General features: G+C 34.9%; 1 protein-coding gene across 4 annotated transcripts in view; it reads right to left on the minus strand.

The window, feature by feature from the left end:
* PIBF1 (progesterone immunomodulatory binding factor 1) overlaps positions 1-17,905 on the minus strand; it is a 105,137-nt gene that overhangs the window by 72,594 nt on the left and 14,638 nt on the right. For 3 of the 4 annotated variants that reach the window (XM_015627330.3, XM_033514353.1, XM_015627353.3), the window contains 5 exons: positions 14,879-15,012; positions 12,751-12,859; positions 9,588-9,769; positions 7,665-7,790; positions 3,551-3,649 (listed from right to left, as the gene is read on the minus strand). In XM_015627330.3, coding sequence (XP_015482816.1) covers positions 3,551-3,649; positions 7,665-7,790; positions 9,588-9,769; positions 12,751-12,859; positions 14,879-15,012 — 650 coding nt within the window. The remainder of the gene's footprint in view (positions 1-3,550; positions 3,650-7,664; positions 7,791-9,587; positions 9,770-12,750; positions 12,860-14,878; positions 15,013-17,905) is intronic. The other variant, XM_015627347.3, reaches the window with a different exon arrangement.

The following is a 17,905-nucleotide window of genomic DNA, read 5'->3' on the forward strand; positions in this document are numbered from 1 at the left end:
GATTTAACACAACTACAGAAACATGTTTTAAAATTTATCATCTGTCCATCAGTGTATATTCAAATAAGAAAGAAAAAAGTACATAATTAAAAATATTCGTCTACCTAATGGACAGAGACAGGAATTTAAACTAGCTTTTACAAAACCAAGGGTTTTTATGAATAGTGTCCATTGCAAAGTTGAAGGAACAGCATTGCTGTAACACAATTTTCTTGAATACTCATTTTCTGTTTGCTGCACACCTATCATGTTTCTCTTCATTATTCTACACTTCTCATTTTATCATTAAAAAACAGGAGAAGAAAAATCACCTCAAGTACATGATGTGAACAGCAATCATCTGTAAAAGAGCACTTTTTTTTTCCTCACTAAGAAAAATAAGGTTTTGTATGAATTTCCCTTGTGGTCCCAATAATTCTTGAGTTTTTAAACCAGTTTCCACTGATACAGCTGAGTCCTGGAAAAAGTTATTATACTCCTTTTAGAAGAAATTTAAGGAATTTGATTTTAAAGGAAGTCAACAATCAAAAGCAAGATATGGTTCTTGTAGCTGAAATGCTCTAGTATGAGTCCACTTTAAGAAAAGGAATTATTTAAGTTTGACATTGCACCTTATAGGAAACTAGAAAATTTAACCATCAAGAAAAAACCCAGCAGAAAGCCACTTCTATGCACTTCTAGTTTTTTGGTGGTTTGTTTTTTTTTTGTTGGTGGTGTTTTGGTGGGTTGGATGTTTTTTCTTTTGGCAAGGAGAAGTAACAGATTAAGTCAACAGTTTGAAAATAACACTCCGGGAGTGTTCAAAAGAAGGAAAAGCAGGAACATATTTAGCATCTGAACACTACTGTGTAGATGACAGAGTTGTTACAAATTTGCTCTGCTTATTCTACCCCTAGACAATTTCAATTGAGGTAATACAGCTTTGAAATTAGAAAAGAGTTTTAAGTCACACTACCAACAGCAAGTGAAAATGTTCCCTTTGGTCATACTTTTTTAGAACATGTGTGACATCAACGAGACTTTAATCCAAAAATATCAAACAATTTAAGGTTTTTGTCACTGTCATAGGTAAATGGAACATGGATTCTCAGACAGAAATTACAGATGTATAATGGCAAAGAGAGTAACAAAATTTATATCCTGACATCACAGTGGTCTACTGTAAGGTTGAAACAGCAGATCCTTTCTCACTACAACCCTTTCCCGAATATTATCATTTTGGTATTTTCTTGGCACTTGTAAATAGCTGTTCACAGAAAAGCATCACAAACACGAGTGAAAAAAAAAAAGAAAATAACTGCATTTGACTAGAAAATTGGGTATTAGTTACACTTCTGATCACAAGATTTGCCAGGGGCTTTATTTAACCACCATTCAGGCCAGTCAACATTCCACATAGTTCTGAAGCTTTCAAACATGTTTGTTTATACCGATTATAATACCAGTGGTAACTACGATGAGTCACCATGTTTTTACTAAAGTAGAACAAGCTGTTATAATCACTTAAATACAGAACTGGACAACACAGGTATTCCTTTTTCATCTGAGGGGTTTCTGGTGATATTAGAAAATTTCTTTGTTCCATAGAACTGTCACATGTGAATCCACAGTAAATACAGAATTTGCAGTCTTTCAAGTTAAGGAATTTATACCATCTCAACATGCCAGTTAGTTACTTTGCAGTTCACTTAGGTAGATGATTTGGAATGTGGGGAAAGTCATAGTCAGGTCTTGACACCTGTTATGAGATTAGAAGTGAGGTAGATTTAAAGAGAGACACCTACATTTCAAAAAACACTAGTATGGATTTTCCATGTTTCCAAGCAGAAAATAATCCACTGAGGAACAATCTACTTCTCAGAACTCCAAAACCTAATATTTATTAACATTTTTAACATGAGGAAAGGAGAGTTTTATATAGTTTATCACTAAGAAAAACCTGTAAAAGCACAGAAGCATAAGTGTATCAAACAAGATTCATATGTTTCTAATTGCATGGGAACTTCCCTTCTCAAAATAAAGCAACAATATGAAAATAGGACACATTATATGAGTGGGAATACAGCTGAACAGAAAAGTATTTTCTCCATGGTTCTTAAGTTTAAAAATAAAGAATTGCAAAGTTAGTATTTTTATTAAGTAAAAGTAAAAACTCAAATTATCAAGATTGATTTTCAAGAGGAGTTTCCAGTTATATATGAAATCCCCATGTCTCAGTAAATCTTACCACAATGAAAGGTAGGAACTGCATTAGAAAGAAACTCATGCTAACTCACATTAGCATTTTATTTTAACTCAGGAGATCAGTTTCAAACCAAGTTTCCTGGTCCTCCCTACTCACATGGCTCTGATTTCCACATTGTGGAGTCATTATCTCAGAGTCTGCAAACTGAATTCCTTTTTGAGGACCCAACAACCACTCCAATGTGCTCTAATCACTAAAAGGCCTACAGCACCCTTGGGCCTATTCAGCTGAACTAGACTTAATGTGAAGTCAAGCCTCTTAAACTCACTGTGGATATCAAGTCCTCTGACCCATCCCATATGCTCTAGAACTACTCCTATTGTTTCACATCATCAGTTAGAAATCACATTTTTTTCAATCCTTAGGCAATGCTGTTTCTTCAGTAGTATCACCACTGCAATTCAGGAGTTACACATAAAAATTAAAAGCTTTAATAAATTTGTGGCTATGCTTAAGTTAACAACATTTTAACTGATTACTACTTGTAATTAAAAATTATTTAGAGCAAAGAAGGTTCATCTAGTACTTCCTTTGAGGAGATGACTAGGTAGCACAGTCAGTTAATGAACTAATCTATACATTTTTTTAAAAAACCAAATGTGTATTAAACAACGAATTTAAGACAAAAATAAAGATGTATCACAAACCTAACCTGAACAACTTTGATTACTGTCCATAGTTTTACATTACCTCGTAGTTTACCACAGCTAATATTCTAAATTTACAAAAAGGAAAAGGTGTTATGGAACAAAAGTAAGACTGCTTGTAAACAGGCAAAAAATCAGCCATAGTTTCTTTCTCCATTGAACAGAATAGTACATTGGCATAGAAAATACATTCTACACGTGGAATATGAAAGACTGAGAAGAGACAGTAGTAAGAAAAGAAGTATGTAGCACACATAAATGTTCATTACTACTGCTGTCTATCCAAACTTCATAAAAACTATTAATGGAAGTCATCTTACAAGACAACTACTTTCAACGCCAAAAAAATCCCACGAACAGGTTCAGAGTTTGACCACTGCTACTGTACAATATAAAATCCACATTCTTGCTATGAAATGAAACATTATGTTTCCTTCTCTCTACAGGAAGTAGGAGAAATACCAAACTTTCATCTTGTCAATGCATTGATAATGGGAAAAAAATTACCACCAGAATTAAGTGAACTTCATTTAAACAAAGATTTTGTAACTCAATTTGTTCTTTGTAAGCAGAAAGTTAGTCATTTGTCCTACCTCCACCACCTAGATATAAACACTGTTATACCTTTAGATTTTTATATGCTTTTTAAGACACTTACTGTTCTAAGAGCTGCTCATATTTTCTTAAAGAATCCTTTTCAGCAATAAGTGCTCTCTCTTTTTCAGCAACAGCATTATCTCTTGCTTCTCTCAAATTTCTGAAGGAAACAAAAATTGGTATTTTAAGAATCTGTTAGAAAAAAGACTGTTTTGCTTCATTAATTACTGCTCTCTGATCCAAACTTCAATACTACCTTCTTCAACTCTCATAGAATGACAGAAGGGTCTGTCTATCTATTCACCTATTTATTACAGAGGCTTAACGTCAGGTTATTTTCATATATACCAGCAAAGCTTCCAGTTCTGAAATTCTAGGAAACAATTATCAAAGCACCTATTTCTATGTGGAAACATGTAACTCTAGACTAGTAGAAATAAAAGTTACTTATTTTTTGCAGGAATTAAATACATTCCAGTAATTTCACTTGGTACTTTGGGAATAACTGCAGGAATGCTCTTGGCCTGAGATGATCCACAATTTTTAGATAAAAAAAAGTTTAGGTAAGCATAGAAATCCTACTTCCACATACAACTAATTGTCTAATTACTCTGATATATAGATTATTGCACATCATTGTGTCTCATTCTGGGTTCTATTGCTGAACTATTTTTGATCTGCAAAGAACCATAAAATAACATTTTATTACAACCAATACACCTTTTTTTTTTTTTTACCAAAGATCAGACAAGATGTTCAAGCTACCTCAATTATTATTTCACCAACACAAATGGGAACAGCATGATACTAAGAATAAAACATAGTATTTGTGTTTAAAAATCGGAATTTTTTGTTAATAGTGTGTTATACTGTAAGCAGACTACAGATTAACACTGCAGAAGTCTGTACTGAGAGGAAGCACTGCTTAAATACTGCATATAAACTCTGTGTCCAATATTTAGTGTGACACAGCACCAGCCAATTTGCTAGAGCTAACAGTGGTTGTTGAGCATCAAATATCTGTGTTATGACTGTTCTTAAGGGTTTTACACCACTGCTGGTTTGCTTCTACGATGAACATTCACTAGCATTTGGAACGTATTAGATGATCTTAAAGATTCCTTTCAATTTTATCTAAAAGGAATCCTATTCATATGCTACAAATGTGAGCAAATCCACGCACAGCTGCAAGGCAAGCCAAAACCATGGCTAGCAGCAATGACTAGGGGGTTTCACTTCAACACCACATACTTCATCTGAACTGTACTGCTAATGTGGATGTATCCAACATCTTCCTACTGAAGTTTTTTCTTTTCCCTCTCTCCACAGCAACTTTCTGACTTATGGCAAAATGAAATTCAAGTCTCAAGCAAGTTTTGAATAGAAGTGAAGATATAAAAGAGTTTCTTTGAATAAAAGTCAGGATATAGAAGAAATAGAAAATTATTAAGCCCACGTAATTGTTAACCTAGGTCATTGTATCACACTAAAGGTATATATATTTCTGGTTTAAAGATTATTTTCCAGAATAAATGTTATCAGTGGCACTTCTCAAATTCAAAGTAGTTCATACAAACATGAAACAGTTACTTAGAAAAAATAAACATCAGAATTATGTAGCAGTTAAATGGCTATTAGAGAAAGATAACATTTTCATTAAAAATTGAGTTACTAGGCACAATTGAATGCATAAATTTTGTGCAGAAATTCAGGGACTGACTTTATGATTGATTCTTTAAATCTGTCTCATACAAAAATATGGGAACATGGCAATAAATTTACATTTACTAGATAACAACATTAAGATCAAGCATATTATGTCATATAGTAGGAGTCCAGAACTGTATCCTTAAGACCAGAGTAGTGCAAGTGGGATAAAAATTAAACAGTAAGAGATACAGATACTGACTCATTTAGAGAATAAACTTTTTCTAAGCTGAACAACTAATCAATTGAAAATGCAATAGGAAGAAGAAGGACACAACTGAGGTACTATTCAACCAACAAGACCACAGTCACAGATGTGATGCAACTTCTGTTGAAATAATCTTTTTCTAGAGAGCCAGGAGACACACCAATGATGCTGCCAGTTGTCAGTTGTGTGACTGCCATTTCAAAGGAGGTGAAGCACCTACCCAAATGGCTGCACACTGGGGCCTTATGAGGTATCTAGCCAGCCTATCATGCAAGTGAAAGCAACCTTCTGAAATGGGACAGAAATACTATCTGGAGGATCAAAAATGCGCATGGGCAGAAAAAAAAAGGTGGGATGAGGATAGGGGAGGTAGTAGCTCATGGGCACCTTCATTAGGTTTTCAAACAAAGCTCTTGGCAACTGCCATTTATTGCACTTTGTCACATTCCTAAACTGTTCTAGAATGCACAGACTGGATTTGACCACATCAGAAAAGGTGCTCAGGGAAAGCATCTCACATGCTCAGCTACTAAATTGTGTTTGATCTATGGGAAAAGACTGCAGGTAATCCAGTGCCAAACCTCTTGCAGACATTCACAAGCCCTGTGAATTCACTCATGCTTGCTAATGCAAACATAGCCCATGCTTACAGCAACCATACAAGTGAAACTGATGCCAAAAAAATTAGGCATGAAAGCATCACCTTTTTATCAGTGGCTTCCTTTCATTTTAGTTTCTTGAACTGATTCATCCAAGTGCAAAGTAAGTGCCAATAAATTCAAAGGAACTATCAGGGACATGAGGCTTGGTGAAGTGGCAAAGAATATGAGCAACTGAATATTGGATTAGTTAAGCTGTAATACAATTCCATGCTTTGAGCAGGAGGATGAAACCAGCATTTTAAACTTCATTTTCAGCCAGAAACAGCATCTCGTCACATAACACAAATTCACTGCAAATTGTTTTGCTCACAATTTTAGGTTCCACTTGTCCTACCATTGAGGCAGACTGCCCTATGGTGGTTTTTTTGGTATTTTATAGAAAGAACATATACTAGAAAGCTTTTTTAGATTTATTTTTTTTTGTCAAACATGTAGGCAAATCTAAGGATTTGCATTTCAGAAGTAATTATTTCAAAATGAGGAACAAAACTTCTGTAAACAGTTCCAGATACAAACGAAATATCTTTCAGTAGCTTTCTCAATGATATACAGACGCTTGTCAAATCTCCACAAAGAGTGCATGTTTAAATTCATACTTTGTAATTCAAAGTAGATTTGCATACAGGAAGCGGTGTGGATGTATATGTGTGTGCGTGTATTTTACTCATATTTGCAAAACTATACAATGATGTAATTGTTTTTTAATTAGAACCTTTCCACTGACTGAAAGACAGCAGAAGTCATGTTCTTTTTCCAGTATTCCCAGCAGTAACAAAACTACCTATTAGAGGAACAGATGCTGATGCCACAAATATCTTTTTACTACTGTAATTTCCTTCTCCACACGACACTTTCAGGACATCTATAGTGAAGTTAAATTATAAAGCACTCCTCTTATTTTAAAGCAATAAAACAGGCTAAAAAAAAGCTAAAAAAGGAATTTGGTCCCAAAGGTCCAAATCCCTAAGTCCCTAAAAGGCTTATGCATGTGCATGTAATTCTATGGTATTCAACTAGATGGCACACATACAAACTCATCATGCAAGTCTTTATGGGACTAGAGTCTTCTTCAAAAGAGAACTTTACAATAATTTACAGGAAATTGATTCTGTTTTTGAATCACAATGCCCTAAAAAAACTCAATTAGATTAATTTAATACAGGCTAAAGTCTTGTTTATTTTGGTTTTTTTCTGCCTTATTTTCTGCATCAACACTTTCTCTTCTGGATTCCCAGCACAATTTCAAGATAGCCCCTAGAGAATGACAGGTGAACTGTCATCCTGTATTAATTAACTAATACTGTACATCTGAACAAACTTCAACCAACCAAAGTTCATGTAGAATATGAATTTTAATAACCCCTTTCAAGTGATAATGTTGGTTGTCCATCATTTAATAATAAACACAACAACATACACTTACTGTACAAGTATAATTTAATTTTAGTTTTTACAAGACTCCCATCAGTTTCATAACAGAACTTAAATTCTTACATTTTGAACACCTCTCAGAGTCAGTCAGGTAGGATTATACCTAAGCACAGAACAGTGCTTGGTTATTTCTGCCCCAATTAGGTTATTGCCTATGCCTTACCTACCTGTTTTCACGTTCATACATCTCTTTTGAGGTGCTTCTTAATTGCTCAATTTCTTGATTTGTTTTCAACCTTATTTGTTCCAACTCTTCATGGAGTCTCTTTTCATATTCTGCTTTATAGTGGTCTCTGTAAATAAACAAATATATTGCACTAGTCAAAATATTAAAACTTCAGGTACAGCTTTACAAGAGCAGAGTTCTTGATTTTACATTTTATTTCAATCTTTATTCATTTACCTCTCAATGATTTAAAATACATATCAGCCTATGGTGCTACATAAATTAAATGAAAATCAACCAGGAATAAATAATATTTAACTGTGAATAAACAGAAGTTTTTTGCACACAGATTTAGAATTTTTAAAGTAATTTAATACTGATTAATCACATAACATTAACATTTTTCCAGAACTTCTTTGTCAGCTTCTACTCAAGTGCTTATATTAAGTAACCACTTTACTTCTCACTTTCTTCTTCATCACTGGGTAAGGATTGATTAACTCATTGACTTGCAATGCTGCCATGTCTCTACAAGACTTCTTTGTGTACTATCTGCACCTCACATGAGGGAAAAAACATCACAAGAAACATTGAAGATTAAATGCAGTGGAGATTTGTGAAGTCAAAACCACCCAGAATTTAGGAATTTATCCTGTCAATATAACATATAAATTATTTAAAACACAAAGTTTTTAAGCAACAGATATCAGAAGATATCAGGATGAAAGAATTAAATTTCAGAGAAACATTGAGTTTTTTTGTAACTTTGGAAGCTCACAACAGGTTGTAAGGAAGCTCATAAGCAATCTCCTACAAAAACACGGTTATGTTGTAAGCCCTTAACAGTTAAGGAATGTCAAAATCTTATAGCATCTAGTTAATGTTCAAGAATAATCAATCAGCAATGAAGTAAATGGTAAAAATCACAGGTTTGGAAACAAAAGCATATTATGAAGATATGTGCATTTACAACTGTAAAGGGTTTCAGATTTAATTTGATTTCCAGTCATGTGATAGCCCATAATTCTTAGAAATCAGTACCTTAGATGGTCAAAAACTCCCTCACATTAACTAAAAGCCCAGGAATATTAAAATGGAGAATGCTTGCCATCCAGCTTTTCCTTTTATTTTATTTATTTTTCCTGTAATAAAAGAAAACTTTCCAGGTTTTCTTTTTATTGAAACACTGTATTTCAGTTGACCCTTCAAGATAAAAGTAAACTTATTTCTTCTCCTTCCTCAACTGTGCCACACTATAGCAAATACTGTATGAAGATCTTTCACACAATAAAGAAGTTGATCATAAAAAACCCAAAAAGAACATGATTTCTTAAAATACCATTTCAAAGTAAGACTTAAAATTTTATTTAAAATACAGAGGTTCTGGGTGAAGATAGTTCTGAGATATAAACATTCAAAACTATTATAAAAAACTATGAGTGACTGAACTGAAAGGAAAAATAATATTTAAAACTCTTCTGATAGGGGCTGGAGCTCCATAACTGATCATTTGAAGAATGCCCTTCTCTTTTCACTTAGGTAACAATTTTTGTTTTAGTTGTCTATCAGGAGAGTCATATTAGCACACTTCCTCTTAGTTATACAGGACACAAGATTTGTGGATATACATTGAAAACAAAAAGTTTGTTTTATAATTAACTGAGTAAACCTACAAGAATAATTGCCATAAACTCCCAATGCTGAAAGCTTACTTCCACTACTATGATCTTATAGAGGTTTAAAAAAGATGTTTGTGATACATATTATGACCCAAGAAAAGTGTTCTGCTTCTAGTTACATAAATATAGGTCAGCTTTCTGAAAAATAAGATTAATTAAACGGGATTTGTGCAAGAAACAAGGGAAACAAGGGAAACCAGTTAAATAACCTGTCTACTGAGAGAAGTGAACAGACAATAACTTGCCTGGATGCAACGTATTTTTCATACATTTCTTCCCTAGCTTTTTTGGCATCCTCTAGCTGAATCTGTAGTCTTTCAAGACGGTCTTCTTCATGTGCAGAGCGAACACTAAGCTCCATGTTCTGGCGATTAAGATAGTCTTTATCTTTTTGCAACAAGTTGAGGGATTGTTGTACAGTTGCCAGCTACAAAAGGTATTAAAAAGAACACTTTAACATGAATTTCAAGATAAGTATTTTATCTATGTACACATATTTGCAATTTAATTTTAACTCTCTCCTGTGAAATCATCTGAATGAAAAGACTATTTACACTTTAGTTTAAGGTGATGAAGCTTTAAGCTGAAAAAAAGACTTTGATAACATTACAATTTTATCAATTTTCATTATTTATTTCCAGTAGTTGGCACCTGAAAAAACAGGTGCTTTCATCTACAACAGTATCTAAATAGTGCTGAAGTACTGAGTAGCAGCAGTACTGAATACTGATGGAGAATCTTGGTGCCAACCTGTCATACTGATTACAACCTCCTCAGGAACAGCAGTGAAACATTTCAGGGCACCAGGGTGGTTACTGCTCTATAAAGAAATGGTAAAACTGATAGTTCTGGGGCTAATGTAAGGCGTGATTCTTGTGGACAAGGCAATGCCAAGGGCAAAGAGGTGGTGTCCCCACAGAAGGCTGAACTGATGCCAAAGGAGGAACAAGAATATGTTGAGAACAACCACCTTTGCCATGAGATAAGCCATGTTTCCTACACCAAGAAGTAGTGTGAGAGAGTAGTCTTCATCCATTCAAGGTGAACACAGATAGAGAACAGCCAAAGAGCATAAAGGCACTCTTGCAGGAGTGGACCAACTCCATAATCATGATAACGAAACACAGTTTCATCCCCTTAAAGAATGTTGCATTTAAGCTCCTGAGGATTTCACATACCAAGTTCAATAAATTATAAATTAATAACTTATCAGAAACTTGTCTCCTACAGCTCTAAAGACATCATGTACATGGTTTAGACATAGTCCACTTTCTCTAATACACAGAAGGACTGAAGGTTACTTAAGGAAGATACTGGAGACAGACACGGAACAAGCAGTTAAACAGATGACAATTTATATACAAATGCTCTTAGAGGCATGCCTCTATCCATCGCCCACTTGCTGAGCACCACACTCAGGGTGAGGTACAAATGCCTGTTCTATACTCAACTTAAGAAAAAAAGGTAAACATAGTAACATGTTATATGTATATCCATTGTGAACAGACATCATGGACTACCACACAAAGAAAGTAAGCAGTTACTGCTCCTATGAATACTCCTTCTCTGGAACAAGTACCGTGTAAAAACTTCCAATTGGATGCTCTTCCAGTCCAGGACTTGATACTATATCATTATACACAAAACCCAGCACAAATCTTTCAGGAAATTTAAGTAATACACAGTTTGAAGAGATATTTTAGTTTAAAGGAGTGCTACTCTTATTCACTCTGATTAATTTAGTATAAAGTTAATGAAAAAAGCCATTCTTGCTGCTATTCTGCAGAACTTCATATGTAGGTAAAAATTTGATGTAAAGGACAGTACTTTTTCGGCCATTGTTGTAAGCTGAGACCAAACCTGACTTTTGGTGCTCTCTTAAAATGTTAGACAGAGGAATAAATAGACTTACAAAGCCTTCAGACTGATATCAAAGAGGTATTTTCTAATGGAAACTCAGTTTTTTCCTTAATGTCTCTGACAATCTCTGCAGCTACCTGTACAATTAGGCAGACCAATGCTATCTTTAAAGTGGCAGTTTTAGCCACTATTTTATCTGTAACACTGTTATTTACACAGAGACACTAAGGAACACCATCTCCCCTGACTACTCTCAGGAGCAGTCCTCTCATTTATTTGGCTACTGAAGTGTTAACACACAAAGATCTTCCATACTAGTTTTGCAGGGCTCTGCTTCCCCAGCTGAACCCCTGCCTGCCCATGGGAAGTGGGGAATGAATTCCTTAACTTGCTTTGCTTGTGTGTGCAGCTTTTGCTTTGCCTATTAAATTGTCTTTATCTCAACCCATGAGTTTTCTTTACTTTTACTCTTCTGATTCTCTCCCCTGTCCCACAGCTGTGTGGGGCTTAGCTGCCAGCTGGGGTTAAACCATATCAAGCATACTCACAGCATTCATCTTCCACTGATAAATTTTCCCCTGGGGCCTCCCAGGTTCCTGAGCTTATTGGCAGAGTTCAGTCCTTCTCTGCTTCAGCCTTCTACGTCACATACCTAGCAAAATAGCATGCATGTAATGCCTAGGGAAAAATGGGAAGCACTTGACCAGTGTTGCGGGAGATAGCCTATGTTGCTGTGAGGCTGACCAGCCATTTGAAGGATCATAGCAAATGATCAAGGCTTCTGATTATCAAAACCTTCCTTCAAGGAGGAGAACTCAGTTGGGTTGGTAAACCTAATCTCAGTCCCTGCAAGGATTATGAAGTAAATTTCCCTGGAAAATATCCCCATGCATACAAACAAGAAGGTGATGAAAAAACTAGCAGTAATTTAATTAAAATTAATTTAATTAATTAAAATTAATATCCTGTGTTCCACACTTATGAGACTGTATTTGGTGTGCTATATCCCATCACACGCATGTCCTATTCAACATATTGAAGTGGAACCTGAAGAGTTCTACCAAGATAGTCATGAACTGCAGCATATGATGTACAAGATGTAAAGAGAAATACATGGAACTTTTTTCAGCCTTCAGAAGAGAAATCTGATTGGAAAAAATATTATTGCTATCTTCACCTATCCAAGTGCAACACATAAAAATAGCCAGATTCCTGGCAGTACATAGTGACAGGACAAGATGCAACAGAAAAAAGTTGTAACAACTGAATAATTTTTAAAAATGCATTTTCATAAGAGGGCAGAGAAACACTGGAACAGATTGTCCAAAAAGCTGTGGAATCTCCATCATTGGAGACAATAGAAACTTGACAAAGCCCTAAGCAACTTGCTAATCTCGATCTGTACTGCATGGGTGGGTTGGAGCAGATGGTCTTTTGAGACTATTCTAATTAAATTATTCCATGATCCTGACAAACTTGGTTAGACAAAGAATCAAATTCCTGAGATGAAGAAATACACACAATTACTAAGGTAAGAACTTTGCTTACCTCTTTCGCTAAGTCATTTCTTTCTTTAGTTTGTGTTTTGTATGACACTTCCAGTATTTCATAGTTTCTTCTGAGTTCTGACAATTCATGCTCAAATACATCACGTTCACTGTGAAAGCAAAGTTAAACTATTAGATGCATAAAGTGTAATGAGCAAAATTCCTGTGCCTTTTTAGTTTCTCAGCGTTCTTCCAGTTCACAACATTGACTTCTTCCAACCAGTCATTCACAGACCAGTTGGTGATTATCTTAACCTTTTATAGTTATTAACACCTGCAACAGTATCATTCTGTATGAAACAACTGAGGATTATTTAAATACTCAGAAACAAAGAAAATTCTACAACACTCAAACTCCCATCCTAAATTTTTTCATTCTCCTCTGATTATTCTTCTTTAGCGTAACTTTGGGCTACACATTTATTCTCTTAGCAATGATCTGTGAGTACCCTTATCCATTGTTTAGTTTTATCAAGCTTCTGATGCTATTTCCTACAACATTCTCTTGAATCTTTTGCAGACATGGAAGTCCAATGAAAAAGTGAAGCAACTTCATTCCATTCTTCCTAACAGAGCAGAAAGCAATATGTACTTGCTCTCAGGAAGTACTCTGCTCTGCATACAGACTTGATACTAGAGTGGGTTGTCATATTTAAAATATGCATGACACAGCTGCAAAAACTGTGCTGGTGTCCTGAGCAAAAGTGCTTTCTGCATGCACAAAGAACCACTACCGTGTCTCCACTCTCACCCTGTCAGAACACTGAAATGAATGAGCCAATATGAACTAGCAGTTTAGAAAAAAGCTAACCAATATTATATTAAGCATAACATCATTTTAAAACTGAGATAACCTGTATTACAGCAGAACTAGATTTGACATAGTGTTTTTTAAAGGCAGAAACAAGTCTGGAAGTGATTTACTCCTGCAGTGCTCCCAAATATCCTCATGCAGTTATGCCAACAGAGCTCTCCCCTCCCCTTCGTCTGTGCCTACCCAGCTGAATACAACCTACTCTCTCAAATACAGTTTTGGCACATTCATTCATGCTTTTTTCAACTCAAGACTATTTTAAACACACACTGTTAAAAACACTGGGGCCATTCACATGAGAGTTATTACAATCCACTTATTAAGATGCAGTTGCATATAGGAAGCAAACCATAGCACCAATCCATCCTATTTGCAACAAGATGCCAGACTGTTTCCAAGGTTGTTTTTGTACATATAGCTGTGAACAAAAAATGCTGTGAATACAGAAGACAGATTCCCCTCCAAATGACTTGGTGGGCAAAGTCATTTGTGTCAACTACACCTGAGCTCATTCCATATGAACAACTAAGGAGCTGACAGGGTAATTCATATCATAATACTATTCATAACCCCCATTTTTTAATCCATTTCTCAACAAATGTGCCAAAGACCAGATTTCTTGTACTTCTGAGCACACTGAAAAAGCTATTTGGAAGCTGGACTGTGAAGTATACATCTATGAGTTTATTTACATGAAGTCTATTTTCACTGTTTTGCAATTGCTTTTTGCAAGATAGATATTAAAAACATTGGCTATAACAGTACAATCTATATTTTCAAAAAGCTAGAGACTGGAACTTCCTGCAATTAAGGTAATCCTAAGTTTATCTGCCAGAGTTCTCATAACAGCCCTTTCAAATTTATGGATTCAAGGATATCTTAAGTTGTAAATATTAATTCCCAAGGTCCTGCCCTCCTAACTCATTCTGTAAGCAGCACAGAGTAGAGCATAGGGCCCTTTGTTAGATCATTGCTTTTAAACTACGAATGAAAAAAGAGTACTTGTTCCAAGATGCTTGCCATCAACAGCTCCCACTTCCTTAGCTGCAATCAGACTGCTAGGCTCTCTTGAAAACACAGTAAATCTGAAAATATACACGTTTAGGAAGATAATTTGATGCACTGGTTTTCAGAATGTTGTTCATTTTATATCCACAATATAGTAAAGGAGGAAATTGAACCATTAGTGTATGGTAAGGTAAGGTAAGGAAAAATATCTGTGGTATGCGTAAGTCAAAAATAAAACTAAGTGAGAACTCTGGTCAATCCAGGCTGATCTTTATTAGTTAAACACTTGAATCATAGAGACACTTACCATTTTACTTTATCATAGTTCTGCTGTCTGTAATCACCTTGCTGAATCAACTGCTTGGTATCAGCCAGTTCCAGTGTTAAACGTTGGCATCTGACCTCAAGCTCTGACCTACTCCTCCTCTCGTCTTCATAGCTCTAGGAAGCGAGACATTTTGAAATGATCATAGCTACACCAATATATACTTGAAGTAATCACCAAATATGTTTTGTGAAAACCTCTTATGAATATTCAGGTGCTAATACTTTCATTTGTCTCAGTATTTGGAAGTTTAGTGCATCACAAAGTAACCAGCTATATTGATACTCAACTTATTTTTATCTTATTACAAATACTTGACTAAATGTACCTATTTTTTCCAAGGCATTTGTCCATTAGCACAACTTCTGAGACCAGTAACCCTCATATATATATATAGCTGGTGATCTGCAAACCTATACTAGGAGCAAGAAATTCACACCACCTTTACAACAGTTTCAAACAAGTGAAGATACTTGTGAAGACACTTGCTAGTTAATTGGAAAAAAAAAAAGAAAGAGGATGGTTTGTTCAGCAAGCTTAGCAACATCTGTATTATCTGAAAGATTTCAGCCAGTTACTTCCAAAATGTAGCTATTCCATCCGGTAACCTAAAGCATATATGCTAAAGCATATAATGGAAAGCTTTGGTGGAAGAAAAAATAAAGTAAAAAGTTTACTTAATGGTCCATCAGCATTAATTTCCATTTTCCCATCTTTTTCCTTCTCACATGCTTTTACGGATTATTCTGGAAACTGAAACAATGAAAGCAAAGCAAGAGAACACAGTATTCACCTTATAAAATACTAGGTATTCCCTTTGAAGATCAACAGATTTCCTAATCACATTAATTCCCTCCAAATCTTTGCAGGAAGAGCAGAATTTTACACCTTAATCCCATTTTTCAGTTTTCTACTATGTAGGTACTTTTTTCACAAACTTATCTTACTTGTCCTAAATACTGTACTATTTAGCAATTTATTCACAAGAATGACCAAAATAATAATGCTCATTCACTTAAAAAAGACTACAAAAAGAGTTGCTTGTTAAAAATTTGAGAATACCCCCAGACATCTAGATTTTTTCAATATCTTACTTCCCAGAATACTGCTGAGTTCATTTTTTTACTGCTGTGATTGATAGCAAGATCAATAATGGATGCTTGATAAACAATTATTCTATCTAGTTATTATGAATGGACATCACAATATTATTAGCTGAAGGTGAGCACAGCCTTAAGATGACTAAACCAAGCATTTAGCAACTACAAATTATGTTTATTTTTCAGTAAAAGACATTTTATGAGTGCATAATTTTTCAACACTGCTAAAAGCTAAGCTTTATACACTTACAGGAGGATAACTGGCTAGTTTTTAATAGACAAGGAAAGTTTAGGGCAACAGCATATATGGAGTATATGACAGAAGGACACAAACTTCACAGACATCAGCAGCTGAAAGACTGTCAGAATGCCTTCTTGAAAAAACACATCTGAATACTTTTAAGACACTACAGAAAAGCTCCCTAATCTACTAGCCATATTGTAACTATTCTGCTGATAAAAAAGAAGTTTTTGTTTTATATTTCACATACCTACTTATCTTCACTTTTACTAGAATCACTTCAGGTCGCAAACCACAAAAATTGCAACACCCAGAAAGATTTTATGAGGATTCTGCATGGTCTACCATGAAAAATCCATCATGGAAAGACATGATTATTACTCATGCTAACACATACTGGTTTATATGGTTTATGTTTATCCTAATTAATGAATATATATTAAGCAAACTACCACTATGAAAGTCTCTTCTTTAATCAGTTTACATGTCATTACTTATAAAGATGGCATTATTATAATGGCAGTCTCTGACAGGTATTTTTAAAAGGTGTTGTGCACGAGTTAGTAAAGTTGCAAATATGTAACATAGTGGTACAAGTACCCTGCTATGCAAGGCAAACATCACTCATCTTGCTACAGGAAATGTTGGTACAGGCACTTTTAAGTGCAAATAGAAAGATTAGGTTTAGAATACAATTTTTCTGTGGATATCCCATATCCCATGCCATTCTGCTGCTAATGTCATGTTGGAATTCACACACCCTTCACTGAGTGGGCTACTGAAGCTCCTACAGTATTATCTAGCCAGCAGCTAGAAGACAACAAGCAAAAGTAAAAAAATAAATTGGTAAAGCTCTGGAGAAAAGTTGTCATAGGCAGCTTTAAAGCAACAATTAACAGAATAGCTAAATATCTGCAAAGTCAGTTCCTTCTAATACCTGAAAATTACTAAAACCTAAAAGAAGAAAACTAAGAAGAAAACTAAGACCTAAAATTACTTTTGAATTGTAATTAATAAATCAGTTATTAATGTCATATTAATATCACGTAACAGTATGGCAATTCCAGGGAAGGAAAGTTAAATTCTGCTTTGGAAAAGTGATACTAAGACCTACCTTAATTAGAGGGGTTTGTCATGTTTGTTTTTCCAAGATTTAATATAATGCCTGAAGAAACAGTAATTATACTGCACAGGACACTGCTTTTTATCTACCTAATTTTAAGGTGCTGAAGTAGTATTTTAAACACATGAAGAAACATTACAAAGCAAGCTGATGCCCACACTCTAGGCTGCAAATAGGCTGACACACAAATCCCACTATATGGTATGCACATCTCCAGATAGCGCATACACAAGCTTCTGGACTTCATACAATACATCTTAAAGACACACAACCAAGCTGCCTGTGCTTAGGTAGAAGAAGCCTTGCTTTGCATGTGATGAAATTAATTTAGTTTCTAACACTGTCCATATATGCTGAACTGATTTTAAGATCTCTGCAATGGAACAGCTTTATCTTTCCATTTATCTTCAAAAGATCGCTTGAACATCTTGATAAACAGCATTGTCCTGCTGCAGCAAAAAAGAGGTTTTTAAAATAATCAAGATACAGAGCTCTTACAAGGACAGAAATGAAGTCCTGGAAATAATACCAATAAATAATATTAG

The sequence above is a fragment of the Parus major genome, chromosome 1 (assembly GCF_001522545.3).
Source record: "Parus major isolate Abel chromosome 1, Parus_major1.1, whole genome shotgun sequence".
Taxonomy (NCBI): domain Eukaryota; kingdom Metazoa; phylum Chordata; class Aves; order Passeriformes; family Paridae; genus Parus; species Parus major.